General features: G+C 53.0%; 12 protein-coding genes across 12 annotated transcripts in view; 8 read left to right on the plus strand and 4 right to left on the minus strand.

The window, feature by feature from the left end:
* The first annotated feature begins 253 nt into the window (after positions 1–253).
* On the plus strand, positions 254–3437 carry BU26DRAFT_458150 (glycoside hydrolase family 3 protein). The gene is made up of 2 exons (XM_033824967.1): positions 254–1302; positions 1362–3437. Exons 1-2 carry the CDS (start codon positions 406–408, stop codon positions 3267–3269), a joined length of 2805 nt encoding a protein of 934 aa, XP_033683076.1. The 5' UTR covers positions 254–405; the 3' UTR covers positions 3270–3437.
* A 1754-nt stretch (positions 3438–5191) lies between these two features.
* BU26DRAFT_519833 (uncharacterized protein) lies at positions 5192–6903 on the plus strand. The gene is made up of 7 exons (XM_033829156.1): positions 5192–5438; positions 5500–5556; positions 5614–5640; positions 5692–6016; positions 6075–6196; positions 6246–6350; positions 6408–6903. The coding sequence occupies exons 1-7, from the start codon at positions 5261–5263 to the stop codon at positions 6713–6715; spliced, it is 1122 nt and encodes a 373-aa protein (XP_033683077.1). The 5' UTR covers positions 5192–5260; the 3' UTR covers positions 6716–6903.
* BU26DRAFT_519834 (NAD(P)-binding protein) lies at positions 6814–8083 on the minus strand. Its single transcript, XM_033829157.1, has one exon. It carries the CDS (start codon positions 8032–8034, stop codon positions 6904–6906), a length of 1131 nt encoding a protein of 376 aa, XP_033683078.1. The 5' UTR covers positions 8035–8083; the 3' UTR covers positions 6814–6903.
* Positions 8084–8499: 416 nt separating this feature from the next.
* BU26DRAFT_326434 (M6 metalloprotease) lies at positions 8500–10263 on the minus strand. The gene has a single exon (XM_033822131.1). It carries the CDS (start codon positions 10090–10092, stop codon positions 8608–8610), a length of 1485 nt encoding a protein of 494 aa, XP_033683079.1. The 5' UTR covers positions 10093–10263; the 3' UTR covers positions 8500–8607.
* A 1643-nt stretch (positions 10264–11906) lies between these two features.
* BU26DRAFT_595934 (lytic polysaccharide monooxygenase) lies at positions 11907–12969 on the plus strand (the record flags this gene model as incomplete). Its single annotated transcript, XM_033834960.1, has 6 exons — positions 11907–12178; positions 12235–12295; positions 12357–12414; positions 12469–12656; positions 12727–12862; positions 12931–12969. Exons 1-6 carry the CDS (start codon positions 11944–11946, stop codon positions 12967–12969), a joined length of 717 nt encoding a protein of 238 aa, XP_033683080.1. The 5' UTR covers positions 11907–11943.
* A 1085-nt stretch (positions 12970–14054) lies between these two features.
* BU26DRAFT_565492 (uncharacterized protein) lies at positions 14055–14755 on the plus strand (the record flags this gene model as incomplete). Its single annotated transcript, XM_033833402.1, has 2 exons — positions 14055–14304; positions 14349–14755. 2 exons carry the CDS (start codon positions 14055–14057, stop codon positions 14753–14755), a joined length of 657 nt encoding a protein of 218 aa, XP_033683081.1.
* Positions 14756–15084: 329 nt separating this feature from the next.
* On the minus strand, positions 15085–16291 carry BU26DRAFT_392479 (uncharacterized protein; the record flags this gene model as incomplete). Its single annotated transcript, XM_033822714.1, has 3 exons — positions 15085–15525; positions 15552–16059; positions 16134–16291. Coding segments are annotated over 3 exons (1107 nt in total), but the record flags the coding sequence as incomplete, so codon positions are not given.
* Positions 16292–17122: 831 nt separating this feature from the next.
* BU26DRAFT_595939 (MFS general substrate transporter) lies at positions 17123–18735 on the plus strand (the record flags this gene model as incomplete). The annotated part of the gene is made up of 5 exons (XM_033834961.1): positions 17123–17271; positions 17392–17666; positions 17729–18084; positions 18138–18536; positions 18574–18735. 5 exons carry the CDS (start codon positions 17123–17125, stop codon positions 18733–18735), a joined length of 1341 nt encoding a protein of 446 aa, XP_033683083.1.
* A 654-nt stretch (positions 18736–19389) lies between these two features.
* Positions 19390–20109, plus strand: BU26DRAFT_565496 (uncharacterized protein; the record flags this gene model as incomplete). The annotated part of the gene is made up of 4 exons (XM_033833403.1): positions 19390–19585; positions 19649–19710; positions 19765–19919; positions 19980–20109. The coding sequence occupies 4 exons, from the start codon at positions 19390–19392 to the stop codon at positions 20107–20109; spliced, it is 543 nt and encodes a 180-aa protein (XP_033683084.1).
* A 767-nt stretch (positions 20110–20876) lies between these two features.
* Positions 20877–22905, plus strand: BU26DRAFT_519835 (cytochrome P450; the record flags this gene model as incomplete). The annotated part of the gene is made up of 3 exons (XM_033829158.1): positions 20877–21002; positions 21049–21144; positions 21194–22905. Coding segments are annotated over 3 exons (1726 nt in total), but the record flags the coding sequence as incomplete, so codon positions are not given.
* A 314-nt stretch (positions 22906–23219) lies between these two features.
* Positions 23220–24866, minus strand: BU26DRAFT_565498 (uncharacterized protein; the record flags this gene model as incomplete). Its single annotated transcript, XM_033833404.1, has 6 exons — positions 23220–23558; positions 23606–23890; positions 23935–24331; positions 24420–24575; positions 24624–24711; positions 24758–24866. The coding sequence occupies 6 exons, from the start codon at positions 24864–24866 to the stop codon at positions 23220–23222; spliced, it is 1374 nt and encodes a 457-aa protein (XP_033683086.1).
* A 1226-nt stretch (positions 24867–26092) lies between these two features.
* Positions 26093–26534, plus strand: part of BU26DRAFT_326453 (uncharacterized protein) — a 4234-nt gene continuing 3792 nt past the window's right edge. The window contains exons 1-3 of the mRNA XM_033822132.1: positions 26093–26312; positions 26359–26433; positions 26486–26534. The exon at positions 26486–26534 is cut by the window's right edge and continues 171 nt beyond it. Of these exons, the coding sequence (XP_033683087.1) occupies positions 26396–26433; positions 26486–26534 (87 nt within the window). The 5' untranslated portion in view covers positions 26093–26312; positions 26359–26395. The remainder of the gene's footprint in view (positions 26313–26358; positions 26434–26485) is intronic.

The raw sequence follows: 26534 nt of genomic DNA on the forward strand, positions 1-26534 counted from the left end.
ATTACTAACTAAATACTATAGCTTTTTAAAATTTCTAAGCTAATATAGAGTTACTAGTAGTATATAAATAATATACTAAAATTTTATTTATTTATTTATTATAGTTCTTATTTTAGAGGGGGGTAAGAGATGCTAAAAAGTGTGCGTTAAGTGGGGTCTGTGCGTTGAGTGGGGAAATACAGTACCTTGCGTCCGTCGCTTCGTTCTTCTCCCCGCATTTCACGTCTCCTGCCTCTTCCAAACAAGACCCCAGGGCTAACGAACTAAGGCGCCGTTACGGTTGCAGTGACATCAATGAACCCACATCTATCAGATATCATGCGTCGCTCAAAATGTGTTGTCGGCGCGATCGCTCCCAGCACAAACACTCGTCCCACGAAAGGGGAATGTGGAGCATAGGCCGCCATGATCCTCACACTGCTTTCGCTTCTGCTCTTCGCGAATCTATCGCCATGGCAGAGCGTCGCTCTGCGACATGGTCTCTCCCGCGATCCGCGCCTCGCCGAATCCAAAGATGCGTTCATTGAGAATTTGCTGTCGCAAATGGAGCTGGCAGACCTGGTTCAGCAACTCCACCTCACGTTCGCGGACAACATCATCGGCCCCGCGTCCGACAATTCGCTCTACGACTCCGAACTGCGTTTCACCCCCGGCGCCGCTATCGGCCACATGCACGATTGGTATCCGCTCAACACGTCGTATTACAACAGCCTCCAGCGACTGAACATCGAGAGATCGAGACTGAAGATACCCTTTCTGCACTGGGGCGAGTGCCTCCATGGCGTTGGTAGCTTCAACCAGAGCATGTTCCCCCAGGCGCTGGCGTTGGCGGCTAGTTGGGACACGGAGCTTGTCGGACGTGTCGGACGAGCGATTGGGACTGAAGCGCGCAGTATTGGGATTCACGCCTGCCTCGCACCAGTTCTCGATCTCTGCAAAGACCCGCGCTGGGGCCGGTGTCAGGAGGACTGGGGTGAAGACAAGATTTTGACATCGCATATGGGTGTTGCATTTGCATCAGGACTGTCAAAGAACGGGTCCTGGGCGGAACAGGATGCGATTGTGCCGGTGGTGAAGCACTTTGCAGCGCATGGCGCGCCGCAGGGTGGGAGTAATGGCGCGCCGTTCATGGGGCATGGGAACAGAGAGGTGTTAGAAGAGCATTTGCTGCCGTTCAAAAGCGTGATAGAAAAGGGCGGGGCAGGCGGCGTTATGATGGCCTATCACGAGTTGGATGATGTGCCGAGCCATGTCAGTCCAATGTTGTACGGGCAGTTGGAGGAGTGGGGATTCGATGGGTTCGTGACGGCGGATGATACTGGTTAGTCTGGTTCCTTCGTACGGACTGCGCACTAATCTAGACAGGCATGAAACAACTACAAGTCGGTCATCAGGTGGCTAGCTCACCTGCGGACGCGATTGCGCAGTGGTACAATGCTGGGGGCATGGTGCAGTTTTACGACTACCCTCTGGAAACGATTCTCAACGCAACCACTGACCTCGTGGGAAACGGCACCGTTTCTGAGGAGCTAATCCGGGAGAAAGTTCGGCGAGTACTTGGGCTCAAATACGACTTGGGCATTTTTGATATGCCCTACGTCGCAGACGATATTGACCCATACAAATTGGTCAGCGACCATGTCCCCCTGACACTAGAAGCTTCGCAAAAAAGCATCGTTCTGCTGGAGAATAGGAACAAGACGCTTCCGCTAAGCGTTGGCAACCCGAAGACAATTGCCCTGATTGGTCCATATGGCGATATCCTGAACTACGGCGATTACTCCGGCTCTTTCGGCATGTATCCCGTTGCGTATTCGACTACCCTCAGGCAGGGCATTTTAAACCACATTGGCACAAACGCGAGATTGGTATCAAGCGCCGGTGCAAACACATGGCTGTATAACGACCAGTTGCCCATTCCCGAGTATCATCTGACAGCGAACACAACAGCTGGAGGCTTGCTAGCAACATACTACGCCGATACAAACTTCCGTCAACCGGTACTGCAGCGAACAGAGACACCAGTTGGCACATGGGGCCTGTACCCGCCACCGGGACTGTCATCGAACAACTTCAGCGTGATCTGGGAAGGCGAACTTGATCCTTCCGTCGATGGCGATGTCGACGGCTGGCTTGGGGTCGCTATAGGGCCAAACACTACCGCCAAAATCTATATCGACGGCCAAATGCACATCGACATCCCGTTCACGTCTGCAGGGAACATCCTCTCCAACATTCCGGATCGATTGTACGCTGTCGAAAACAGCACGCTCCCGCCGCCCGGCTCAGCGCCGTTCACATTCAAGCCTGGCGTGACGCATCGGATTCGCCTCGAGTATCAGACGTGGAACCTTTACCAGAAGATTGAGAATGTGGGGTCGCTAAATTCTCAAGTTCTACTTTTCTGGAACCTCGTCGACCGCACATCACCGGTGGAGAAAAGCGTGGCGATCGCGAAGGAGGCTGATGTGATTGTCCTGGCAGTAGGAGGGTCTTGGAATTCCGACGGAGAGAGCGGAGACCGAGGGACGCTGGGCCTTAGCGCGAATCAAACAGCACTCGCAGACTCCATATTCGCACTCAACAAGCCCGTCGTACTGGTCCTGCAGGGAGGCCGACCGTTTGCAATCCCACAGTACTACTCCCAGGCAGCGGCAGTCCTCGATGCGAACTTCCCCGGCCAAAGCGGGGGACAGGGAATCGCCGACGTCTTATTTGGCAAGGTCAACCCAGGCGGCAAACTTCCGGTATCCGTACCTATGCACGTGGGTCAGCTGCCCGTCTACTACAACTACAAGCAAACGGCGCGGAAGAAGGCGTACGTGGACATCGAATCGCTCCCCCAATACCCCTTTGGATACGGTCTCTCCTACACGGTGTTCAATGTCTCGGACTTTCGCGGTAGCACCCTCCAAGGAAGCCAACAGAACTTCACCGCTAACGACACGCTCATCTTCGAAGCAGATATCACGAATACGGGCTCAATAGCAGGTTCATATGTCGCACAGATATACCTCCTGCAGCGCGTCTCGCAGATCACGCAGCCGCTAAAGCAGCTCGTTGCTTTCCAGAGGGTGTATCTTGAGCCTAGGGAGATGAAGACGGCAAGGATGGAGCTTGAGGTGGAAAGGTATTTAAGAATGCTGGATAGGAGGTATGAGTGGGTAGTAGAGAGAGGCACGTATGTGTTTGCAATGCTGGATCATGGAGGATGGGATGCGCTGTGGAACGCGAATGCGGGTGGGAATGTGACATTGCTGGCGGTCTGAGCGGCGGCGACGGCGGATACGATTTGCAGGGAGACGGTGCGATGCATGCTCTCGGCGACCTAGACGAGCTACCAACAGCCTTGCTCGATGACTGCTTAGGACAGGCCCCCCTCGGTTGTTCGTGCGACTATACTTTGTGAGCTAGAAATACAAAAACAAGAAGCAGGGAAAAACGGACGACAACGAATAATGCCCGTTAGACCCTACGGGTCGAGTTACCCGACCACGTTATCGTTTCCGAGCCGTTGCTTTATCCTCTGCCTGATTCTGAACTCAAACCAACATGATATGGATGCGTTCTGCCATAGCCTCATTCTTTCTCCGCGCGAGAATGTAGGGGCCAATCAAGATGTAGCCTTCGTCCTCTTTTATCTAAGATTGGTCTTCCTAATGTTCCCGCACTGGCCTAAGAACAGCGGCGGCTTGCAATTCTGGCTCTTCTCTCTCCTCCATCACTTAGCGATTAAGATCTGGTAGACCTTAATGGTTGTCGTTTAGCCCAACCTAGTGTCCCTCTTTCATTTTCGCTGAACCAACACCAAGCTAACAGGCATTAGTGACGGACAGCGAAGCACCTTGGAGGCAATCCATGATCCCATCCAGAAAGGCCCCGTCAGCGGCAGGCCTTTCTGGCGCGAAAATAACCCGCGCAATGGTGTATGCGGACAGATTATGAACTATTCAAGCTTCTGCAATGTCGTGCGATTCGGCGGCGACGAGCTTACAGAGTCCAGTTTCAAGTCCACTGCAGCAGAGGTCACCAATAATGATAGCCTCGGAGATGGTCAGATCGCGTATGTTGTCGGCATCGTCGTGCTCAGTGTCAGTGCGTCAGTGTGGTGTCAGTTCCCTGCAATAGCCCTTTCACACTTTCATGGATGTCTTGCTGCGTTGCTGGAAACTCTGTTAGAGGTTGCGAGCTGCGCATACCCTACTATTAGATGTGAAGGTCAACATCCAAGACATTAGCAAACCTTGTCCGTGGGACCTCATTGTTCATCCCTCTCTTGGCCTCTGGACGCTTTGGACGTGACCACTCTAGTACCCCAGGATGGTCAGGCACAATTAGTCTCATGCAGAGAACGGAATGCATATAGATGCTATGCTATAGAGGCGAATGCCGCATTGCGAACATAATAAGCAGCCACTTAGGTAGAAAGCAGGTCCGAAAGTCAGAAGTAACGCTAATCGTGCTTGGATTAGGGATGAGGAGCCCACTCGAATGATATTGTACTCTTGACTTTCTCATGAAGGGTAGAGGTTGAGCTGATTTCGCGATTTCATTCCGTTGTCAGTCCATAAACAATGCCGTCGTCGTGGTGCCTTCCCAGATTCCTATCCAAGCGGCTTGATCATTAGCACGGAGTTTTCATCCTCACAGATGACAGAAAGCTGGGAGAGAAGGCGGGGAATGTAGCAGCAGTTGCGACGCTAAACTCCTTGCCGACTTCAGGATGTGGAAAAGATAAAGCAAATCGGTCCGTCCCACTGGTACCAAACTTTAACTGGCACAGAGTTTTCAGGAGGATTTGACCAAGCCGTTACCACTCCCGCATCCGCGGCATGGCACCGCCGTTAGCCTGTTCTGTCCAAGGGCCTGTCGGAACAGCTCGCCGTTGACATGCCGGCCGCTGTGGCGCCCATTGGTGGCTTTTCGATGGCCGCTTTGGGCGGGATCTGTAACGTTCTGCTACAACAAGCATGGTGCCGGGATGGAAGGATCGGCCCCCCTCAATTGCAAATGGCCAGGGCTTTCCCGTAGCCGCGCATCCTACCCGTCCAGCTGGAATTTCCAGCACGTGACGCCGCTGCTCATTGGTGGGTTTCGCTGACGCATCGGACACGTTCCAGCTGTGCCCCAGCGGTACAGCCCCCTTCCCCAGAGCGAGGCTTTCGCGTGGATTTACCCCATCTTTCGTTTGCTTCGCTCGTTCACGTTCATTCCTCCGCTCACTCAGTTTCTCTCCATTTATATGCTCTTCACATCCGATATGCTTGCGCTGCGGGAGACATTGCATCAATGGCACGCGCGCGCGTTGGAGAAGGGGACGAAGCAGGCCTCTATGTTCGCAGTGGCCATTCCCTTCATCCTGATCACGAGTGTGGTAGTAATTTTGCGCGTCCATGTGCGGTTACGCTTGCTCCATGGACGGCTGGCGATGGATGATTGTAAGTCTAGCATTCTGGCACGTAAACACGACTGCTAAACTGACTTTTTCGAACTCTTTAGACTTGTTGTTTGCGGGCACATTTTTCACGATTTGCCTTTCTGTTGCAAACATGATATGTGAGTCGCCGTAGAGATGGCACTCAGAGAAATGAGGGTAATGACGGTGCCTTGTAGGCGGCTGGTATGGTGTGGGCATGCATAGTGAGTGTTCCATCCTACTTCTGTTGTCGATTCGATTAACACACCAAATAGCGGTCGACATCCCGCCCGAGAATCTCACGCCAATGCTGAAAGCAAATCTCGCAACACGCCTTCTCTACGTTGTTGCCATCTGCTTGGTGAAATTCAGCATCCTCGTCTTCTACCTCAAGCTTGATCCTCGCAAGCCCACGAGATGGACCGTATATTTCCTCATGACGTTCGTGTTCGTGCTGTCCATAGTTACGTTCTTCGTACTGCTTTTTGTTTGCGTGCCGCCATCTCTGTTCTGGGACCCTGTTGGTCAAGCTCTGCATCCGGAGAAGTGTATGAAGCAAGCGACGCAGCAGACTTTTTTCAATGTCAACGGCATCATGAAGTAAGTTTTCCTCATTTGCCGCGCTCGATTCAGAAGAACTAACGCGACAGCTTTACAGCATCGTTCAGGACGTTATGATCTACGTTCTCCCTATACCTATTGTCTGGAAGTTACAAATGCCACGCCGACAGAAGATCGCTATCGCTACTCTTCTTTGCGTTGGACTAGTCGCAGTTGCAGGTATGTTGCCCCCTGTCCTTTAGACGATAGAAGGACTGAGCTTGAACAGCCGGATGCGTGCGCTTTTACTATGTTCTCTTCCTCGCGAACGAAAAGGACATTTGGTACTACATGGCCCCCTCTCTCAATTGGTGCAGCATTGAGATCTATGCAGGTACGCATCCCAACCGCAGTCTTATACATTATCCAAACTGACATTTCATGCCACTAGCCATCATCTGCAACTCCGCCTCGACGTTCAAAGCACTTTTGAAGACCTATCTCCCCAAGATCTGGGGTAGTTACGGAAGCCGCGGCGGTCCCTCGGACAACCCACGCCACCAGTACAACCAATCGCACAGCGGACAATTCGGCATGAAGCCGTTCGGCGCGTCGTCAGAGAAATCGTATAGCAACCGCAAATACGGCGTCATCGATCTGACGGAGATTGGGAACAACAGTGAAGAGGCCATTGTGCAGAAGGGCATTGGAATGGGGACAAAAGTGGAGATATCAGGCACGGAGAGGCAAGTTCGATGAGGGATGGGCAATTTTAGCGCATAGGGTGACGCAATGGAACTACTGATATTGGAGGGATACACGGGATGGTCTGGAAAAACCTCGATGTCAAAAATGAGCTGGCACGACGCAATGAGTGCTTTGGAGTACTTCATATATCACAATTAGGGCACCGAGGTTAGCAAGTGGATAGTAAAAGTCTCATCTTTCTACCTCTTCGTCGCCCCAATGCAGCTCTCCATTGTAACCATCCGCCTGTTCTCCTTCAGCGCAACCAATTCATCGTGGAAGTCCTTCTCCCATGCTTCCTGCAGCCTTTTCGGCTCCCATCCCAATAACTTCCGCGCAAGCACAGCCTTTGTAGCCTTGTGTCCCCCCCACCCACGCTCCGCAATATCGCTGCGGCCGGCCGTCAGTTTGTCCGCAATCTCTTCCAGGGGTACAAGGCGAATTTCCTTCTGCTTCGGTGTGCCGTCCCTGGGTAGAACACCGTCAGCAAACGCGGCATCCAAACACCTCTGATTTATCTCCTTGATGAGCGTGCGGCCGACTGCTGCGAAGAATACGCCCCGTTTGCCCGAGGAAATATACCCAACACCGCGATCCTCGCGCTCGAGGATGGCGCGCACCAAAAGAACGTAGATATCCGCGAGGTCGAGAACGTGGACCCAGTCAAAGTTGGCCGTCTCGTTCAGCTTCCAGCCATAGCCATGCTGTATCACGTACATCATGATCAGCGGAATGACGAGGCCCTGTCGATTGAACAGTCCCGCGCCTTCGCCGAAGATACACGGCGCATTGATGCTGACGGCCTGCACACCAGACGCAGCGGCGGCCTCTAGAACACCGATCTCAGTCGTGCGTTGCGAGTAGGGCTCCTTCTCATCGAGCGCCTTCATTCGCTCGAGTATCTCAGCGCTATCCAGTTCGTCGTTCCACTCGCGCAATGGGATTGGAGGTTGCGTCAGCGGACGGTCGGACAAGTTCGTGCAGCCGGAAAGATGCAGCATCCATGGCGTTGGCTTTCCAGCTTTGACGCGACGCGCGAGGCCGTTGACGAAAGCAATGGCACCCTCGGGGATGAAGCCAGAGCCTGTGTTGATAATGATGTCGTAGTTCGAGGCTGTCTCTTCGATAAACGCTGTGTCGTTCAGACCGGACCATTTGATCGTGTTGATGCGAGAACCGTATGCGTCTTTTAGTTTCTGGGCCTGCGCGTCATTGCGGATGAGGAGGCTGAAGGTGAGGTCTTTGACGCTGGGGGCTGTGCACGCGAGGAGCTGGCTGAGGACAGTGCCGCCGACGTAGCCGGTGGCACCAGTAATGAGAATTTTGCTCATGCTGAGAGTACCATGCGAAGTGTAATAAATGTATGAGAATCAATCGTCCCAACCGGTGGAATGGAACATTCTTCTACCCCTCCATTACGCTTCGTATTTGGCGGGATAAGCATGTCGGGGTGTCCGCATTGGGAATAGAATATGTTGGCGAAGCAAGCCACCTGTTTCGGCCCTGTTTTACCCCTTAGGAGAGAGATACCCCGCCTTAACATGTATATATATAGGGCATTCTGCTACCCTACTTCTCCCGATACGGAGCTCCTTTCTTCGGCCACAGAATATGAAACTAGAAGGGATGAACAGTAGCCTGTTCACTGAATCCTACGCTCCCTCCAACCTTGCCAGCGGCCCTATGTAGCAGCGCTGCAGTTTGGTATATGGTCAACGATGAAAAGGAACGGTATAGTTTCTAGGTTATGGTGTTACTGGTGCTGTGGCCTCAGGCATTGCTTGTCACAGATATTACGCGATCCTCTCTAGCTTCAAAGATTCTTCGTTTCAATGCGTAGTTGTCCGAACCAATATATGTACAAGAAGAAAGCGCAACATGAAAGCCCCACTCCCTAATCAAACCTAGACCTCCCTCTCAACCTCAACGATATAATCATCTCCCTCCTGTCCAACAATCCTAATCTTCACGCCGAGTTCGGTATCGAAGGGCTCACCGCCAACATCGGTGAGTGGCGCATCGTTCAAGAGCGCGCCATTGTCCTCGCTTCCGCAGCCAGAGGTCTCAGGCTTCGTATCAATAACCCGGACAGGACCGTCGCCGCTTCCGAGCGCACTATCCGTGGTGTAAAGCAGAACACCCGTCCCCTCGTCGCACGCCTCGCTGTTAGCACCTTGCTTGGAGCGAACTTCCGCCATAACATAGCCCGTAGCGTTGACTGGGATGGCGATTGCCTTTGTTCCGCCAGCCACCTCGATGGGGCTGAGGCGGTGCGTGGTGACGCCATTCTCAGCGACGCAGTTGACGTCGCCGTCCTCGATCCAGTTCAGACGCCACTTGTGCCATGCGAACAGATCCGGAGACTGGCCCCAAACAAGGCCCATCATGTCGAAGCCACCGACGAAAAGAGCATTCCCGCCGGGACTATATGGATACAGATCGGGCAGGCCCATTGCGTGGCCGGTCTCGTGGTTGACCGTCTGCCATTCGCCCTCGGGGTACAGGTCGTTGCCGTAGGTGATGACATTGCCGGCTGTGAACTCACTGCCGTCGGGAGCAGTGACGGCGTTGCTATACGATGCCGAACGATTGATCTCCTCGGTGCCATTGGGCGATGCGATGAAGAGGACGTCAATGCCTTGGAAGCTGAACGAGTCGCCCACGGCAGCGAGCGCGTCGTTGATGTACCTGCCATGCTCTTCGCCGGTCATCCCGTCGTCGTCGGCGAAGCCGTAGGATACCGAGTCATTGGGCATACGGTAGAATTGGTCGAGCAGCGGCACAATCTCGAACTCGAGCTTGCCGTATGACATCTGGGAGTATAGGTCTGCAGGTTGTGATTTGAGCGGTGCATATAGGTCTTCGGTGCTCTGGCCGAATTGGTCGGCGGGCGAGTCGGGGAAGTCGACGAAGATGAGAGCGGCACGGAGAGGACCTGTGGATGGCGCTTTCCCAGTGTTATCCCAAGCGGGTCGGCATGTAGCTGGCTCAGGGGTCGGAGTAGGTGTGGGTTCCGGGACCGGTTCGGAAGTCGATTCGTCCGTAGGAACGTCAGTTGGGTCCGTGGGGTGGTCGGTTGGGTATGGCGGAATAGAAGTTTCGGTCGAGTGTGTTACGGTCGGCAGAGGATATGGCGTATCATCCGGATCTGGAGTAGGGATTGGATACGGCGTTTCACTGTCTGGTGGCACAGAAGTCGAATGAATTACGGTGGGCAACGGATACGGCGTCTCATCACTCGAAGTATGAGTGGGGACAGGATCGACAGTAACGTAGTGGGTCGTGACGACCACGTAGCAGGAGTCGCCGTCGTGATGAGCGAGTGGGAGCGCAGAGACACCTGGAAGAAGGGCGGAAGCCAGGATAGAAGAGCACAGCGCTGAACGCATGTTTGGGAGGATAAGTTAACTCCGAAACGACCGTTGTAAGGAAACTGGAAAAAGAGAAGAAATAATTGTAAAGAAAACAGGGATGCAGTGAAGAGCAAGAGAGGTGCGAGTAGGATGAGGAATGATATCGAGATGGAGTACGCATTTACCTACTTATATGCCGTAGTAGTTTTAACCTTTTCCGTATTTACTATCGTGAGGGCTGCTGCTGGCGGTGAGGCTCATCAGTCCCCTCCGCCATTGTACTCCTTACTGTGCGTAGCTGAACATTTGAGGCTGGGCTGCCAAGCGCTGCGCCGAAGCTTACACCTCGTACTCACACTCTGTAAGGCTGCAGAAATAGTCACACTGCCAATCGGCGGCTCCCGAGTGTGAGTTCAGGCGGTGGGCTTCTAGAAGCCAGGTCCGCAGCGCGTCTTGGCCTGCCTTGAATGCTTGACATCGTGTTGCTGCGCAGGAGCGTTGCTGCAACGTCGCGCCGCGACCCACTCAAGTCGGCGATGACACCAACAGCAGCGCGCCAATCATCGTTGGGCATGAACGGCGTCTCCGAATATGTGCTCTTTCGGGCAATGTAGTCGAGCGCTGGGGAAATTTGGGAAGGACTGGTAGGAGAATTTGGCGGTTTTGATCCTGGGATTATCGAGGGCTGAGGACGTCCAGCCCCGACGCCCCTGCTGCAAGGGTACATCGTGACTTAGTGGCTGGCTGCGCGATGCAAACGTACAAAGCTGGTGGTTGTTTACCTAGGTGAGGAGTTGATGAGCCGAGGAGTGGAAGAGAGGAGCGCGGGAATACGAACATGCCGGAAGAATCCAGAGTTCTGTGGCCTTGCGCAAGGATCTGTCATGGCACCAAACTATCCTTGGCTATTATCACGTGAATACATATACCTATGTAGCGCCCAACATTAAGCGAAAACGGAATGGATTGGGAGCGCGATTGAACGCAGCAGTCGTAGAATGCGCGCAGCACAGAGCCACCCGTCGTCGCGCCGCTTCCACATACCCCAGTGGTGTCCGTGTTTCGAGTGGGATGGAGTAGATGTAGAGATGGATTGCGGTACGACGTACGGCGGATAGCATGCTTGATTGATTGATTGATTTATCTCGTTTTAAGTCACCAACCTATAGAGGTTATGCTGACTACGCCTACGCACAAAAGGACTCAAAAGATCCTGCATGCTCCGACGGCGCATGCGCCCAGTAACAAAAGAAGGGTGGAGGCTGCTGATACACGCCTCTTTGGAGTAAATCCGCTTCGATAGCAGGAGGCGAGTCCGAAAAAGAAAGTTCCTGTAACCACCCAAGCGTCACATACAACTCCCTGGAGCATTGGAGGAAAAAGCCAGGAACCGAAGCATCACACACCTGATTTAATAGATAGATCTTAACTTAATAGAGGCTTGGCCAATGCCGAACACGGCATAGGAGCAGAACGCAAGGTAGCCCTTTTCGTCCAACCCGACGCTTTGCAGCGACACGAGTGGATACTAGGCTACTAGTTAGCCTCGCGCCCAGAGAACCGATAGTAGGCGCTAGGATCATACAACACCGACAGCCGCGAACGCCTCGGCCTCGCGAACGGCCATGCGTAGTGCGCGGCAACGGTTGTGCTTTCCGACGCAGGTATGGACGGAAACTGGACGGCGACCGTGGTCCTCGAATATACACATATAGGTTCATCTATGGTCCTAATGAAGGCCCACGAAAATGCGGCGCTACGTCGGACTCGAATTCAATGCCATGATGTATATAAATGCCCGCCAAAGCTCCTCCAGGATCCCGTCGCAGCAGCCACTCGTCCTTGAAGCCGAACAGCCGTGCTCATTGCTGATATAGCCATCTCGCCATGAAGCTCGCCACCCTGCTTGCCTCCGCCGTTGCCCTTCTGGGCTACGCAGGAGCTCACGGACAGGTTCAACAATATCAGATCGCAGGCAAGTGGTACAATGGGTACCATTCTTACGCTCCGAACTCGATACAGCGCTCCTTCACTAGCGGAGACCCGCTCTTAGACATGAACAGCAACACTATCCGTTGCAACAATCCAGGACACGCCGCCCTTGAGCAAGCTACCGTTGCCGGTACGACCCGCATAATAAACGCTCCATTAAGCCACCCGCTAACTGTTAACCTACAGCCGGGTCATCGGTTACAGCTTACTGGGGTAGCTGGCCTCACACACACGGCCCCGTCATCGTGTAAGTTTCCTTCTATCTCCGGGCAGCAGTGCCTCGTGATGCAAGTGCTCATGCAGAGTAGATGGATGGCCAAATGCCCGGGTAGATGCTCAGATTATGACGGCAGCGGCAACCGCTGGGTATGCTTCACCCGTGCTTTTATACTCTGCTTCTTTTGTTAATTCCAAATGCAGTTCAAGATCTCCCAGGGCGGACTCCTCGGTGGTAATCAGAAGGACGGCGAGTGGGGCCAGGTCCGGATGATCGCGCAGAACGCGAGCTGGACCACTTGGATACCGGAATCGCTCGCTGCAGGCGAGTACTTGATGCGCCATGAACTGGTCGCTCTCCATGATCCTGGAAAGCCGCAGTTCTACCCACAGTAAGTTTTCCCGGACCACCAGTGCGAACCTCCAAAGTTTCGAATGCGATCCTGACATGCTGGCGACTAGATGTGCTCAGCTCACTGTGACCGACGGACAAGGCAAGAACCCTCCTTCTTCGGCGTATGCTTCGATCCCTGGTGTCTACAAGACCGACGATCCTTCCCTGAATATCAACATCTATGCCAGCGACGGGCAGAAGACTGTAAGTTTCACGCCACATACACCACGAGTTCCACGTGACATGTATTGTTTGATGCTAATCGTTGTCAGACCTGGGCTGCCCCTGGTCCCGCGCCCTGGTACGGTTAAATTCGGCGATGGATTGGATTTCTCTTCTGGTCTGCGCTAGAACACATGGCGGCGTGCAACCGGCGAGCGAACTAAAGAGTAGGATCAATATGACGGTGATCATTTCGTTTATTCATTTGCAAGGTTATTACTAGATGCCTACATTCGGCTATCTTTCATTACTCCAAATTGTTGTCTAGCTCTTTCTTAATTATGTTAACTATAATCTTGTTACATATAAGACCTCTAGCGTCTATAATCTTCTTTGCTTTCTAGCTAGCCGGCGTCTTCTTTACAACCTATACCCGCAGCATATCTTCTATGGCCTACTAACAGTTAGTATCTATCCCGCTGTATTCTTAAGAATGCTTAATTAAGCCTATTGCAGCAGAGAAAACATATAAGAGGCTAGACGCAAAACTTTGTCCTTGAGCCTTAGGGCCCGCGCTCTCTTGCCTGTAGCCTAGCAAAAATCTGGTGCGCCCGAAGAGAGGTTTACAAAAAATTCTGCATTAACTTACTAGCACTTAGCAGGCCTCTTAGAATATCCGCACGCCTTCTGTTAAGCTCTTTAAACTACCTGCTAGCTAGTTCTTAGCTCCGCGATGCGTGCATTAATCTTAAGCTTATTAATAACTAACTCTAGTAATAGGGCTATTTTACTAGTGTGTGCAAAAGAAAAGAAAAGGAGAAGAGGGAGAACTACAGCTTAGCAGAGATAGGGTTATAATAGGTGCGCAACAGCGTCAGACAAGAGGTTAGAGCTCGGGTAGAAGGCAAGCTTAGCTGCTAGCACGTCCCGAGGCCAGTCAAATACCGATATTACCTCATGTAACGGCGGCGATCGTGGCGAGGCAAGGTGAGCAAGTAGGAGCAGGAGCGCAGTATTCGGGTTCAGACGGACAGAGTTGAATTGTTCTTGTGACACCCTCAGGGCGTTCAGAGGCCTTTAATTGCGGATTGATTGATTGATTTCTCTCGTTCTAAGTCACCACGGAGTACACGTTTCGGTGCGAAGGGGCGCACTGGCTAATCACTTCACGCATCGGATACCGAACGCCGGAAGGAAAAGACACCTACGATTCTATGAAAACAGTGAGATCTATATGCCCGAATCATACATTCCGTACGCCCATACGTCGTTTGCCGTCCTAATACATGGCACGGCCTATGCCACCGGCTGCCCCAGCACTCTGCTTGATCCAGTTCAACGCGCTACCGGCCCTCAACCACTTCAACTGCCCCCGGCTGAAACTATGTCTCAAGCTCGCCTCCAAGGCGCCTCCATCCCTCCGCTCCACCTTCATCACCACGTTCTTGCCGGGCTCCATCTCCCCATCCTCAACACCCACCAGCGTTAGTCGAGGGCATTGCTCGCGCGGGGATACCTATTGTCACAGATCATTTCGCCCTTCTCAAAGCCGCTAGCATGCTCGTTGGAGCATCCACAGACGATGTTACATGCCAGCCTGGACTCGAGGACGTGATTGAGCTGGTGAAATCCGGCGCTTTGTACATCAAGCTCAGCGCGCCATATCGGATAAGCGAGCAGGCTCCCCACTACGAAGATGTGAAGCCGCTTGTTCGAGCGTTAGTGGGCGCGAACCCACGAAGGGTGCTCTGGGGCAGTGATTGGCCGCATACGCCGCGGATGAAGGTCAGGTCGTGGGAAGTGGCGCTGAAGGAGTCCGCGTTCTTGAAGGTAGATGACGAGGCATGGCTGCGGAGCTTGAGGCGTTGGCTGTCAGATGAGGAATGGGATTTGCTGATGGTGCGGAATCCGCAGGAGCTGTATGGTAGTCAGTGAGATGTCGTGTTCATGTATTATTATCATTGACTATCGTCGCTTGGGACGCATTGCTAAATGTTAATTTGCAAAGACTGGCTACAAGGAAACTTGTATATATACCCTCATCTTCAGTGGATATTGCTTAGTTATTCATATACATTTGGGCTCCTTCTCAACCAACATATGAGCATACTTGGGCTACATCCGCAACTGTCCGTAAGGGGGCCCGCGGCGGGGGAGCTGGATTAACCACTGACGAATACTGTAACCGAATTACTTTGCAACAACCAGAACATTATCACCACTCCCGATCCAAGCGCTCCGCCACTCCACTCACATGCCAGACCCCACGCCACACTCACCGCCAAGTTCTCCCCACCGCCAACCCTAATCCTCCCCAACGTCCATCCATCAACCGGATCAATCACATCCACGCCATCACCTGAGCCCTCAAACAGCAGCCCGCTCCGACTCGCCCGAATCCCATCATAAAAGTAACTAATCGGGTTGTTTAGAAACCGCGGATTCGACAAGACGCCACCAGCGCCAGCCTCGTACGCGAACAACGCGCGGTTCCCGAAGGGGTTCTTGCGCGACACGGGCTTGAACTCGGAAACGCCGGTGTCGGGGAGGTAGACGGTAGAGGTGTTTGTGGAGGGGTTGCGGGAGACGGCGACGCCGTTTGCGTTGCCGGTGGTGATGTGGACGGCTTTGGGGCGCATGGTGGTGCGGTTGACGAAGTAGACGGTGGGGTTTGTCGGGTAGTAGAAGTCGATTAGGTCGCGGCCCTTTTTTTGGGTGCGGGTTAGCCGACGAGGAGCGTTATATGGAGAGGCTTACGTGCGTATGCAGACTTGGAATCGGTGAGCCAGAAGTTGCCGTTGCTGTCGATGTCCAGGTCGTTGAAGCCCAGGAAGGGCTGCGTATAGTAGTTGTTCAGGATGACTTCTTTGGCGAAGCTGGACGGGTTGATCTTCACGAGCGCGCCGGTTTCTTTGTCGCCGTCACCGTCGGTGACGACGTACATGGTGCCGTTGTTGATGACGCAGCCATGGGCGTTTACGGTGGGGGGTTGCGTTTGGATCTTCGTGAGCGTGTTGTTCAGCGTGTGGAGGAGGTACTGCCAGGGATGGGTGCCGTTGTCGCCACCCGGTAGGCCCCATTCGGTGAAGAAGAGGGTTTTGGTGGCTGCATTATAGCAGGGCGATTCGTGGGTCTGGTATGCTAGTTGATGGATGTGTTCGACTTTGGCTTGGCTTCCTATTATGTCGAAGAAGCGAGGGTCGTAGGCGATGAAGTCGGTCTCGTTGAGGTATTCGTTCCTTTTCGAGGATTAGTGTGTTGTGACGAGGACACCGTTGGCGGGACTAGGAGAAGGGCGGATGAGAGAGCATACGCGAACTGGATGATAGGATCTGAGACGTTGGCCACGTGCGGAGCGTCCATGGCGGATCGATTAAAGGAGCCAGGGATGGCTGCGACAGAGGGTGTTTCGTAGGATACCCAGGCCCATCTTCCCCCCGCTGTTTCAAAGCCGGACGGGAGTTCTCGAAGGATATCCGCTGTCTGCGCAATTGCGGCTGTCGCGAAGCAGAACAGAGGAATCCTCATCGTGCATGCGAAGCCGTTGGTCAGTGGCGATGAAGGCGTTGAGCTACCCAACTGGGGTTGAGCTTGTTAACGCCATTCAAGCTTATATGTACTCATCACCTGGCAGACGTAATTTACGCCTATGATCTTCCGCCCGGGGGCATTGAGCCAAGCGGGATCAGCATACTTTTGTGTCTTCCCAAGACGTCAAAGCAGAGGCCATTTGGTTCATGCCCAGGTTTCCGGAGCACCACGTGCGGGGAACCATGTGTAGTGAGCATGGCAGCGACACCCGAGCCGGGGAACACGATTTGATGCTGTCTGCGTGACCCTCAAGCCATCGCTTTGCGCCGTGTGCGTTGCCAGTGGCTCGTGTCGTTGCTGCAAAGAATGGACATTATAGACGTTGGTCTCTGGTAGCGTCCTCGGAGCACTCCTGGAGCCAATCGGAGGGAAGTTGAAGACACCCCTCCATTCCCCGCAAAATACCCCTGGCCAATGGAGCACTCCGGGATTCCCACTCCCAAGCCCGCGACTTACCCCAGATCACCCCAGATCACCCCAGATGATGCGTTCGCGTAGCATTCTCGTGGTGTATTGCGGCGCACCGCCAGCGCTATATAGTACCCATACACAAAGCCACTTCGAAGAGCGAGCTCAAGACAGCAAGAACCCACAAGAACCTTTCATCACCCCTGTCTGCCTTGCACAGCATATCTCCTGGACTTGTCCAAGAGAAGAAACATGGCATCGAACAAAGGCAACGACAGGATTACTGCTGAGAAGCACATCGCCATGTCCGAGCAGAACGAGAAGCTCGATCATGTGGACGACGAAGCCACGCGGCGCATGGAGCAAAGGCTTGTCCGGAAGCTCGATATGACGCTCATGCCCGTGGTTTGGGTGCTGTATTTCTTCAACTACATGGATCGGAACAATATCGCGTGAGTAGCCGGCATCCCGCCTCTCACCACCTTCTTCCATCACCCCAAGGGGTACAATCGTGTGGCAGCTCGAGCTGAATTCCTAATACAGGCAAGCCAAACTCGACAATTTTGAGAAAGACTCGGCCTTGTGGGCAACCAATTCAATGTTGCCGTATCCATCCTCAACGTCGGCTACGTGCTCATGCAACTCCCCTCCAACATGATCCTCGCCAAAGTGCGGCCCTCGATCTACATCCCCGCATGCGCCATGCTGTGGTCTTGCGTCTCAGCGTCGACGTCGGCAGTGCACAGCTACGGCGGTATCATCGCGGTGCGCTTCGTCCTCGGAGTCGTAGAAGCGCCATTCTGGCCTGGAGCCTTCTATATGCTTTCCTCATGGTGCGTGTTTCCTGGTCTAAGATTGTCCCTGAAAATCTGTGCTGATCGCAATCCCTGAAAAGGTACACGTGAAAAGAGCTCGCTTTAAGGACGGCCATTCTCTACTCTGGCCTTGTAGTCGCGACCGTTTTCTCCGGCCTGATCGCAGCAGGCGTGTTCGCCGGCCTGGACGGCGCAAGGGGGCTTGCGGGCTGGCAATGGCTTTTCATCATCGAAGGAAGCGGGAGCTTCTTCTTTGCTTTCTTAGCCATGTTCATCTGCCCCGATTTCCCCGAGTCGAAGACTGGCAGCGGACGCTGGCTTTTCAGCGAAGAAGAGCGCAAGCTCTCTATCGAACGCATCGCTCGGGACCGCGTTTCCGCGCCCAAGGCCGACGAGTCGATTATGCACGGTCTCAAGCTTGCTGTGATGGACTATCGGACTTGGGTCTTTGTACGTGTTCCATCCCTGACCCCTCTTAGTACCCGCTGCTGACAACCTGCCAGTCCCTCATGCTCTGCAGCAACCACAGCGCCTACGGCTTCAACAACTTCTTCCCCAGCATCGCCAAAGGCTTCAGTATCGGCTCCCAAACCGTCACGCTCGTCCTAACCGCGCCGGCGTACCTCGTCGGGACCGTCATCTCCTTCGCGCTTGTCTTCTCCAGCGACCGCAACAAGGAGCGCGGCCTGCACATCTCCGTCCCGCTCTGCTTCGCCGTTGTGGGCTTCATCATCACTGTGTCCACGCTGAGCAAAGCCGCGCGCTATTTCGCGTCGTTCCTCTATGTCGGCGGCCTGTTCGGCTCGAACGCTATTGTATATACGTGGGCGGCTTCGACCCTGAACCAGACGCCTGCGAAGCGCGCGTGTGCCACTGCTGTTGTCAACATCATGAGCCAAATGGTGGAATATTTATTCGCCGTATTTCTTTCGGCCGCAGGATGCGCCGAGATATATCTTGGCAATGTTGCTGATGATGGCGTTCTCAGCGATCAGTATCTGCACTTGTATCTATATGAAGACCGTATTGAGGCGCGCGAATAAAAAGTTGCTGAGGGAAGGGGAGGAGACGGGTATCAAGGCTTCCTTGTATCCGTTGTAAAGGCAAACGGAATGTTATGGTCACAGGTTTGAAAATAATGCAATGCTATATCGAAATGCTAAACTTGTCGAGCAACTCTAAGACCCATAGTGCGAATGTGAAGCGTGGCCCGCAAGTAAGCAAAGAAAATGTATATCGCTTATGAGAATGAACCTATTAGGCCTAAGGCCACCAAAGACAGGCCCCCCACCCACGCACGCTTGCACATTTTCGGCGCGGTCGCATGTGCAGGAACAGTACCTAAAGTATGAGCCTCACGGAGCGCAACCTTAGCTTCCTACTTTGGGTTTTCATTGCCATCGAGCTTATTTATTTCGCAGGTGGCGTCAGGCATCATCAAATATTTAGATCTAGTGAAATCCAATCAGCGACTGCGACGTACTTGGACGGCGAGCTCGCCCTCTAGCCTTACTTCAATAAGGCTACCCGAGACCATGAGGCTGTGGTGGTCCCATAACTAGTCCGTCTCTTTCATGTCAATTCTATATTTGATGTCTCTCCAGAGGCTCAGGTGCTGGACGCCTGGTGAGCAAGAATGTAGGTGGCCTTGCCAACGTCGGATATATAATCTCAAGGCAGTTGTTATACAACGCAAACAACCTCTAGCATACCGATCATACCAGCTACATCCACCTTTGCTTCTCTTCTGCCACCATGGTCAAGCTTCTCTTCATCTTTAGCCTCGCCGCCCTCACGGCTGCGATTCCCGCACCTGACACTACGTCGGACCCCCAACTGATCCATTCCGACTTCTCCTTTGAGAAGTGGGTGGACGATATCATGGCAAACCCTGATACTGCTCTCACGGTCGACCAGGCCCTTGCAGCCCACAATGCCACTATCCACGCCAGTTCGTCTCCCTCTCCTTCGGGACGTCCAAGTACTTCCAGAGTGCTAACTGCGAGCGCCATAGGAGGACTCGTCGGCAGACAAAGCGGCGTGAACTGCGATAAACTGACTAGAAAGCGGGCCAAAGTACGTCCCTCTGCATCCCCATACCCAGGCAGATGGATCCTAAACAATGCCCAGGGACCGGCAGCCGTGTGGTGCATCAACCACCTCGCCCGCCGCGGCCACAATGGCGATAAATGCAGCGCTGGCTGCTCGGGAGTCACTAACTGCCAACACGGCCAATGCGAGATTGTCTCGCAAACGGGAAGATGTGGCGATAGGAAAGTCAACTGGTAGGACTACCCTTTCTGCGTTTCTGAATGGAGCGTTTGCTAATCCATGCGTGTGTGCAGCAACGCTGTTGCTCGGACTGCTGGCGCTGTCATGGATAAATGCTTCCGGGCTGATCAAACGGTTGCTGGGAATGCTTATGGGCCAAGGCCTAATGATTGGATGTATGTGCATCTTCAGGGCGGCGATTAGACATACATACGTGGTTTGGAGGGCTCGATTGGGAAAGTGTGCTGGGGAGTCTGCTAGAGTTCTTATAACCGTTTATTAAACTTGTTTATATTGAATCTCTACTTACTCTTGGAGCTTTTCCTTTTATCATACTAACGGTATATTTCTAGATGCTTCTTAGAGATTGTAAGCTCTCGAAAGGCTTACAGCTTCGAAAGAGCCAAATAATCTACGTTTTAAATTGTTCGCGGCGGAAGGACTAGACTATTTTCGCGGATCTGGGAATTATGGCGCCCTGCACTCTTATAACTCAAACTTCGAAGTCCATCGCGCGAGGCCTTTCAAGTCCTATGATGAGCATGCGCATAGATGGGGCGCCGGACGATCAGCCTGTCTGGGTCGGTTCACGGAAGCCTTATCATCAAGAGGATATTAGTGAAGCTGATCGACGAGTTCGATTTTATTCTGGCGCCCTCGAAGAGACGACCGGACAGTACCATGGCTCATAAGTTCATCTGGTTGAAGTCGAGTGCCAGGACCGTATCTAAGCGCAGTGCGAAAAATTCGGGTATTGCTTATTACACAGTTCTCGCTGGGGAGCTATCATTGAGTGGCTGTCATTGGTCGCCGTAGAGAAATGCGATAGATTGTGTCCTGCGTGTTCCCTTCCCAAGGTGACGTTCACCCGGAATACTGCGCCGCAGTGTTCCAGCTCAGCAGCTGCGCCGCCTCAGCACTAGCATAAAAAGCAAACCCCGCACCTTGCCAAACTCCCTATCGCGCTGAATTATGGCGAGCCTTGTTTCCCTCACACTCACATCTATTCTATTTGCTGCTGCCTACCTTAAAGTGTCAAAATGGCGGGCCAACTACCAGCTAGCACTGACAGCCGGGTTCCCAACCTTCTACTCACCGTGAGTCTCACACCTTAGATGTTGACGGAGATTGACTTGGCTCTAGAGTGCACATCACCGATATGTGGTGGCTTATGCTATATCCTGTTCTCGTACGCTGGGTGAACCTCCTTCCCCGCAGTTGGCAGGCTCGGTGGCTCCCGTAAGCAGGCACTCGGGATTCCCCACTCGTCTCTTCTAACCCGCGCAAGGCTGTCTCAGGTCTGGAGTATTTGGAAGGTTGGACACCTACCCTTCAAAGAAGTGAGCAGCGACACTTTGTTCCTCGCGACGCCGAACGGCAACATGCTCTGGACGTGCGATCTCGCTGTAATCAAACAGCTTTTCACGCTTCCCACTGTTCAGGTTCCAGTGGACATGCTTGGGTTTTACGATATTTGGGGCCCTACCCTTGGCTCCGTCGATGGCGAAGAGTGGAAGACGCACCGCAAGGTCGTGACTTACGGCCTGAACCCATCGACGTTGCCCGTCGTGTGGAGCGAGGCCATTCACCAAACAGAGACTCTAGTTGAACGATGGGCCGCCGACCAATACATAATTCCGGTTCTCAAGCACTGGACCTCTCGGCTGGCTCTACACACAATCGCGAGTGTTTTCTTCGACTTGAAGCTCGAGTGGAAGGAGTATAGCCAGACCGATCGGGTATCTGCAGATGGCTACCGCATCAGCTTCGCTAGCGCTTTGTTTACGGTCCTCGCTCATTTGGGTCTAATCTTTATGGTTCCGCGAGCTCTCCTTCGCGTGATTCCTTTCCAAGCATTCCGAGAGACGTCTATCGCCCTTACGGACTGGACAAAGTACATGCAAGACCTACGTGCAAAGGCGACTAATAATATCGAAGAGGTGGCTAAGAAGCGTAATAAGACGATCCTAGAGTCCATTGTGGTCGCCGGAACTCCAAGTCCATCCCGTCCAGACATTCGTCCTCTCTCCGAAGAAAGCGTCTTGGGCAACATATTCTTCACGCTTATGGCCGGGCACGAGACCACGGGAAACACGTTGGCCTTCGCTCTTCTCCTGCTCTCAGTCTATCCCGAACATCAAGTTGCTATTCAGCGTGAGCTCGATAGCCAGTTCGGGTCTCGACCTAAAGAAGAATGGAACATGGACCACGACTATCAAGTGCTGCAGAAAGGCCATCTGTGGGCCGTGCTCAAAGAGGTCCTACGTCTCTATAATGTTATTCAGTTTATTTTCCGCTTGACGGTAGCTCAAACCACCATTCACGACTCGAAGGGCACTGCACATATCATCCCTGCGAACACCACCTGCCTCTTGAACTACTCGGCCCTTTTCCAGAACCCAAAGACATGGGCGCCTAACCCTGTCACCGACGACAGACGGGCTGAGCTTCATCATTCTCAAGCTATCGACTTCAACCCCTCGCGCTGGCTTAGCCGTAACAATGACGACGAGGTCTTTTGGCCGTTCGGTTACGGGTCGCGCAAGTGTCCGGGGATGCCGTTCGCACAGGTGGAGATAGTGGCCGTTCTGGCAACACTTCTGAAGGATTATTCCCTGGAGCTGGTTGTCGGTGAGGGGACACTGAGAGCATGCAAGGGAGATGCGAAAGCGGCGTGGGAGAAGACGAGAGATGGGGCGGTCAGGCAGCTGAAAGATGATATTGAAGCAAACATTAATATCCAGATGTTGAAGGAGTTGCCAGTTCGTCTGGTTAAGAGAGGTGGGAGCTGAGTAGCTGCCCTTCGGTAAACGTAAGTGAGAATCTCTGTGAAACTTTGCGCTTGAGTAAACATTGTTATCCACGAAGAGCTAGAGTCTTGTTTTCTATGATGGAAAGGGTTCTGGTCACGGTTCGGGGCTTTTCTTCGTCTGGCATACTAAGTGGCATGGAGATGAAGAATGCCGTTCGCCTAGCAGCGTTTAAGGCTATCTATCGCACATATATCTCACTGGTTTACCATCCCAGTCATCCGTACCAGGCTTCAGCATCGACGCATCCCATTTCAAGCAGTAACGGTGAGCGATGCACATGGGTTCATCGCACATAGTGTGGCGTCGATCAATAGAGTGCACAGCCACATTCACTCTATAAAGCTTTGCGCAAGGGTTGCTTTATCTGGAAGTTAAACCTCCAATGTCTATTCGGCGTACACAGTCACGTGCAGCTGTTCAATTTAGGCTAGCGTCTCATGATGTCATATTCTGCAATTCGAAACACGCAACCCACCGCTCTCCGCATACACTGCTCCATCACTACACGTTGAAACCTGCTATTTTCCAGGACCTCTCTGGCTTCAGAGGCAGTCCTTCGTAGTGGAATCTCCTCTTCGCCGCCACGTCCCTCCATAGCCAAACCAGGACAACCACCATCGTTGTGACCACGCTCAGGAACCCGAAGAGCCATATCCAATGGCTGACACGGAATCGCGCTCTTCCGTCGACCGTATCTCCGAAGTCAAAGAACTGAGTCCCGAAGATCGTTGCGATAGTCGTGGTTGGTAGGAACAAGAGAGTTACGACGGCGATGGTCTTCATGCTGGTGCTGTCGCGCTGGATGATTCGGTTGTCATGCTGAGCGATCAGATTAAACGACTTGTGGTCATGTCAGCTCTGATTACATGTGTGAGGAAGACGCTAACCAGGTTCACGATGTTCGACATTCGCTTCTCCAAACTCCTCAAGCGCAATTGCGTGCTTTGGAATAATCCTTTCCTATATCGCAGGCCTTGAACCGTCACGAACCTCAGGCAAGACTGGGGCTGCAACTCTCTTATCATATAGCCAGCTAACATACTCTCCAGGATTGAGACGACGGCCTCGGCGCCCTCATTCAGATATGTAACACTCTTCGCGACCGTATGCATCTCCAAGAAGTCGACTTCTTCTGCGGCCGTACCCGGATTCTCCGCTCGGCTCAAGATAATCTGATCTGGGTCAGTACACGTTGTAGGAAAGGGCACGGTCTTACGTGTTCCAGGTCGCCAAAGACTCCGGATAGCCTCCATGCCATTGCGTCGAGTTGTTGGTACAACTCATCGAAGACGATCTGGAACAATATAGAAGGCTCCTGTACAGCTTGCTTCCATTTCTCGCCTCGGTCCAGTAGCTCGAACCGTTGTTCAAGCAAGTCCGGTGCACCAAAACATAGAAACGTCAGTTTCCTGTCCTGCGCAGCAGCACCCTCTCCTTCACCTTCGGTTCCAGGCATATCCTTTGGTTCGCGCTTGCAAAGGTAGGCAGACCGATGCCAGCTATAGTCGGCTTGTCGCAAGGCTCTTCCCTTCGCAAGCGTATGTTTTGTCTCGATCTTGCGCGCCTTTGTGCGCCCGATCAAACCGGTTTCTATTTCGACATTCTTACACAGGCTGTGAAGCCATGAGTCTAGTATCTGTCAGTCTATCAATCACGAGATATGGAGAAGTCCACGTTTGTAACGTTATACGAAAGGATCACTCGCATTCGACGCCCTGTCCTATCTCGAAGTGGCCAAACGAATGGGTGACCGAGTTCAGCCTTTCGGCGACAAAAGCATCTGGAAGATCGAAATGCTTGAACAGAGCTGCCAGATCATGGGCCTTTGGCGAATCCCAGAGATCAAGGGTTGTGAAACTGGAATGATGTCAACGTCTCATGAACCCACGGGTGCTCTCCCCTTACATGAGCGTCAAGTCGGCAGGGGTGCATTCCTGCAGCCTATTTACACCTTCTATGGAGATACTTCGTCGCTGTTCAGCTCCTTTTCGCACTATCAACCTCAGAGGAACATGGGTTGAGTTGCATCGCCAGCTTACCCCGGGACCATTGGAAAACTTTGAATGTCAACTTAGTGCGATTCCTAGTCGCGCTCCTCCTCGCGGCAACATGCGCAAATGCCGCGCCCCCATCATTCACCGTTAACATGTTGGATTCTTTTAGAAGGGTAATGTCGAAAGTGAGAAAACACCCTCAGACCGACGAGTGGGCGCAGAATTGGATGCTTCACTAGAGCCCAAGGGGCGAGGAGGCTGTCCGGCAACAAAGTATCCTGAACGAATTCCTTGATGCGTCTGAGACAACCCCACACAATGGGGACGGTGGCTCGAAATGCAACCATTAGAATGAGTGGAGCTTATCACGCCCGCTTGTACTCCGCAAATGGCTCGTGTCGGCATGGCGTTCACACTTCCCCGGATTACTTAGGTGAGATTCGCGACCACAGATTATAGCAGACAGCGGGGCACCAGTCCTAAGACTAACTCCATCCGGCGCTCTGTGCTCGTATTCATGTACCAACCAGCTTATCACTCCCCTCTCGCTTATGCACGCGTCCTTCGCTTCGTGCTTCGCTATCATTAGGCCCCCAGGCTCGTATCACAAGCTCGCTAATACGCTCGAAGGACAAACAGAAAACCTAGTCGTGAAGGAAAACAAAGGAATGCGGGATGATCAAGCTCAAAAACGACCACGGTGGATTCTTCCATGTCCTACTTCGAAGGACACGGTCTATGCTAGGGAGATAACCGATCTGTTTGTCGCAATTCCACTTTGGACCAAATCCTCATGAGGATGGGGTGTGCTCCTGATTCGATGGAGCAAGGCCAATGTTGTATGCGGACAGCAGGCCCAGGGCGTCGTTGCCTACATCCGTATCCGGGCCACACCCCTCTTAAACCCCAGGATTGCAGCCCCGAAGGATTCAGCTGGGCTTCGATATACGCCGGATTTGGACGAGACCGGGTGGTGCATGAGAGCACTGCTACATCACGAGTCCAACAAATTTGCCTTCTGAGTCGCCTAAGGGGTCCATCATGTGGCCGCCCAGCGGAGGACCGGTTGCGTACCGCTCACGGAAAGACATCCTCTTTCCTCCCTCTTGCCCTATCGACATAACATTTCCGCACTATTGATCGACAGCCGGCGTTCCGTACTACCGCCCTGCCCACGGGCAGCAGGACCGATACCATATTTTGGGTGGGTTTCCTGTGCTGAGAAAGTATTTCTTGGCCATCTCATTAAAGTATGCGGGGGCACTACTTAGCCCCCTGTTAGTAAGTCGATTCAGCCAGATGAAGTAAGACCAGTTCAATAAGGCTACCGTATCATAGGCTCACCGGTTTCCCTGGCCCCCGCACTTACATTCCACCATGTTTGCTTCTGCAGACGCCTACACTGATTTCGGGCTTTCGGGATCGTTTCCAGGGCTCTCCTTCGGTTGTGGAGGAGTAGGTAAAGCCAATCTAACAGCTATATATGTGCAGCCAGGAGACCCCTTAAGTCCCACGTGGATGATCAAGGACGACACGAAGATCAGTCAACTTGAACGCTCCGTCTGTCTAAATTTTGTTTCCGCAAGACAGATTAAGCATGGTACGCACGAGTATACGAAGAAATGCATAAGCTAATGACTAGCTAGAGTGGGCCAGCCAAGTCCGAACGGCACGCGGGCAGCTATGAAATTGGCAGCGCAAGACCTGCACACACTGATCAGGTGAGGGGTCACCAGCTACGGTGCTCAGATTCTGATAGTGACCCGTTCTCAGTACCTCTCCAGTGAGCAGCATGGACACAACTACGCTCCAGGAAGTGCTG

The sequence above is a fragment of the Trematosphaeria pertusa genome, assembly GCF_010094035.1.
Source record: "Trematosphaeria pertusa strain CBS 122368 unplaced genomic scaffold BU26scaffold_8, whole genome shotgun sequence".
Classification (NCBI taxonomy): Eukaryota; Fungi; Ascomycota; class Dothideomycetes; order Pleosporales; family Trematosphaeriaceae; genus Trematosphaeria; species Trematosphaeria pertusa.

Coding starts and splice junctions, on each gene's coding strand:
- BU26DRAFT_458150 (XM_033824967.1), top strand. CDS start 406: ATGATCCTCACACTGCTTTCGCTTCTGCTCTTCGCGAATCTATCGCCA. Junction 1,303..1,361: donor AGTGGGGATTCGATGGGTTC/GTGACGGCGGAT, acceptor GCACTAATCTAG/ACAGGCATGAAACAACTACA.
- BU26DRAFT_519833 (XM_033829156.1), top strand. CDS start 5,261: ATGCTTGCGCTGCGGGAGACATTGCATCAATGGCACGCGCGCGCGTTG. Junction 5,557..5,613: donor TTCTGTTGCAAACATGATAT/GTGAGTCGCCGT, acceptor GGTGCCTTGTAG/GCGGCTGGTATGGTGTGGGC. Junction 5,641..5,691: donor GTATGGTGTGGGCATGCATA/GTGAGTGTTCCA, acceptor CACACCAAATAG/CGGTCGACATCCCGCCCGAG.
- BU26DRAFT_519834 (XM_033829157.1), bottom strand. CDS start 8,034: ATGAGCAAAATTCTCATTACTGGTGCCACCGGCTACGTCGGCGGCACT.
- BU26DRAFT_326434 (XM_033822131.1), bottom strand. CDS start 10,092: ATGCGTTCAGCGCTGTGCTCTTCTATCCTGGCTTCCGCCCTTCTTCCA.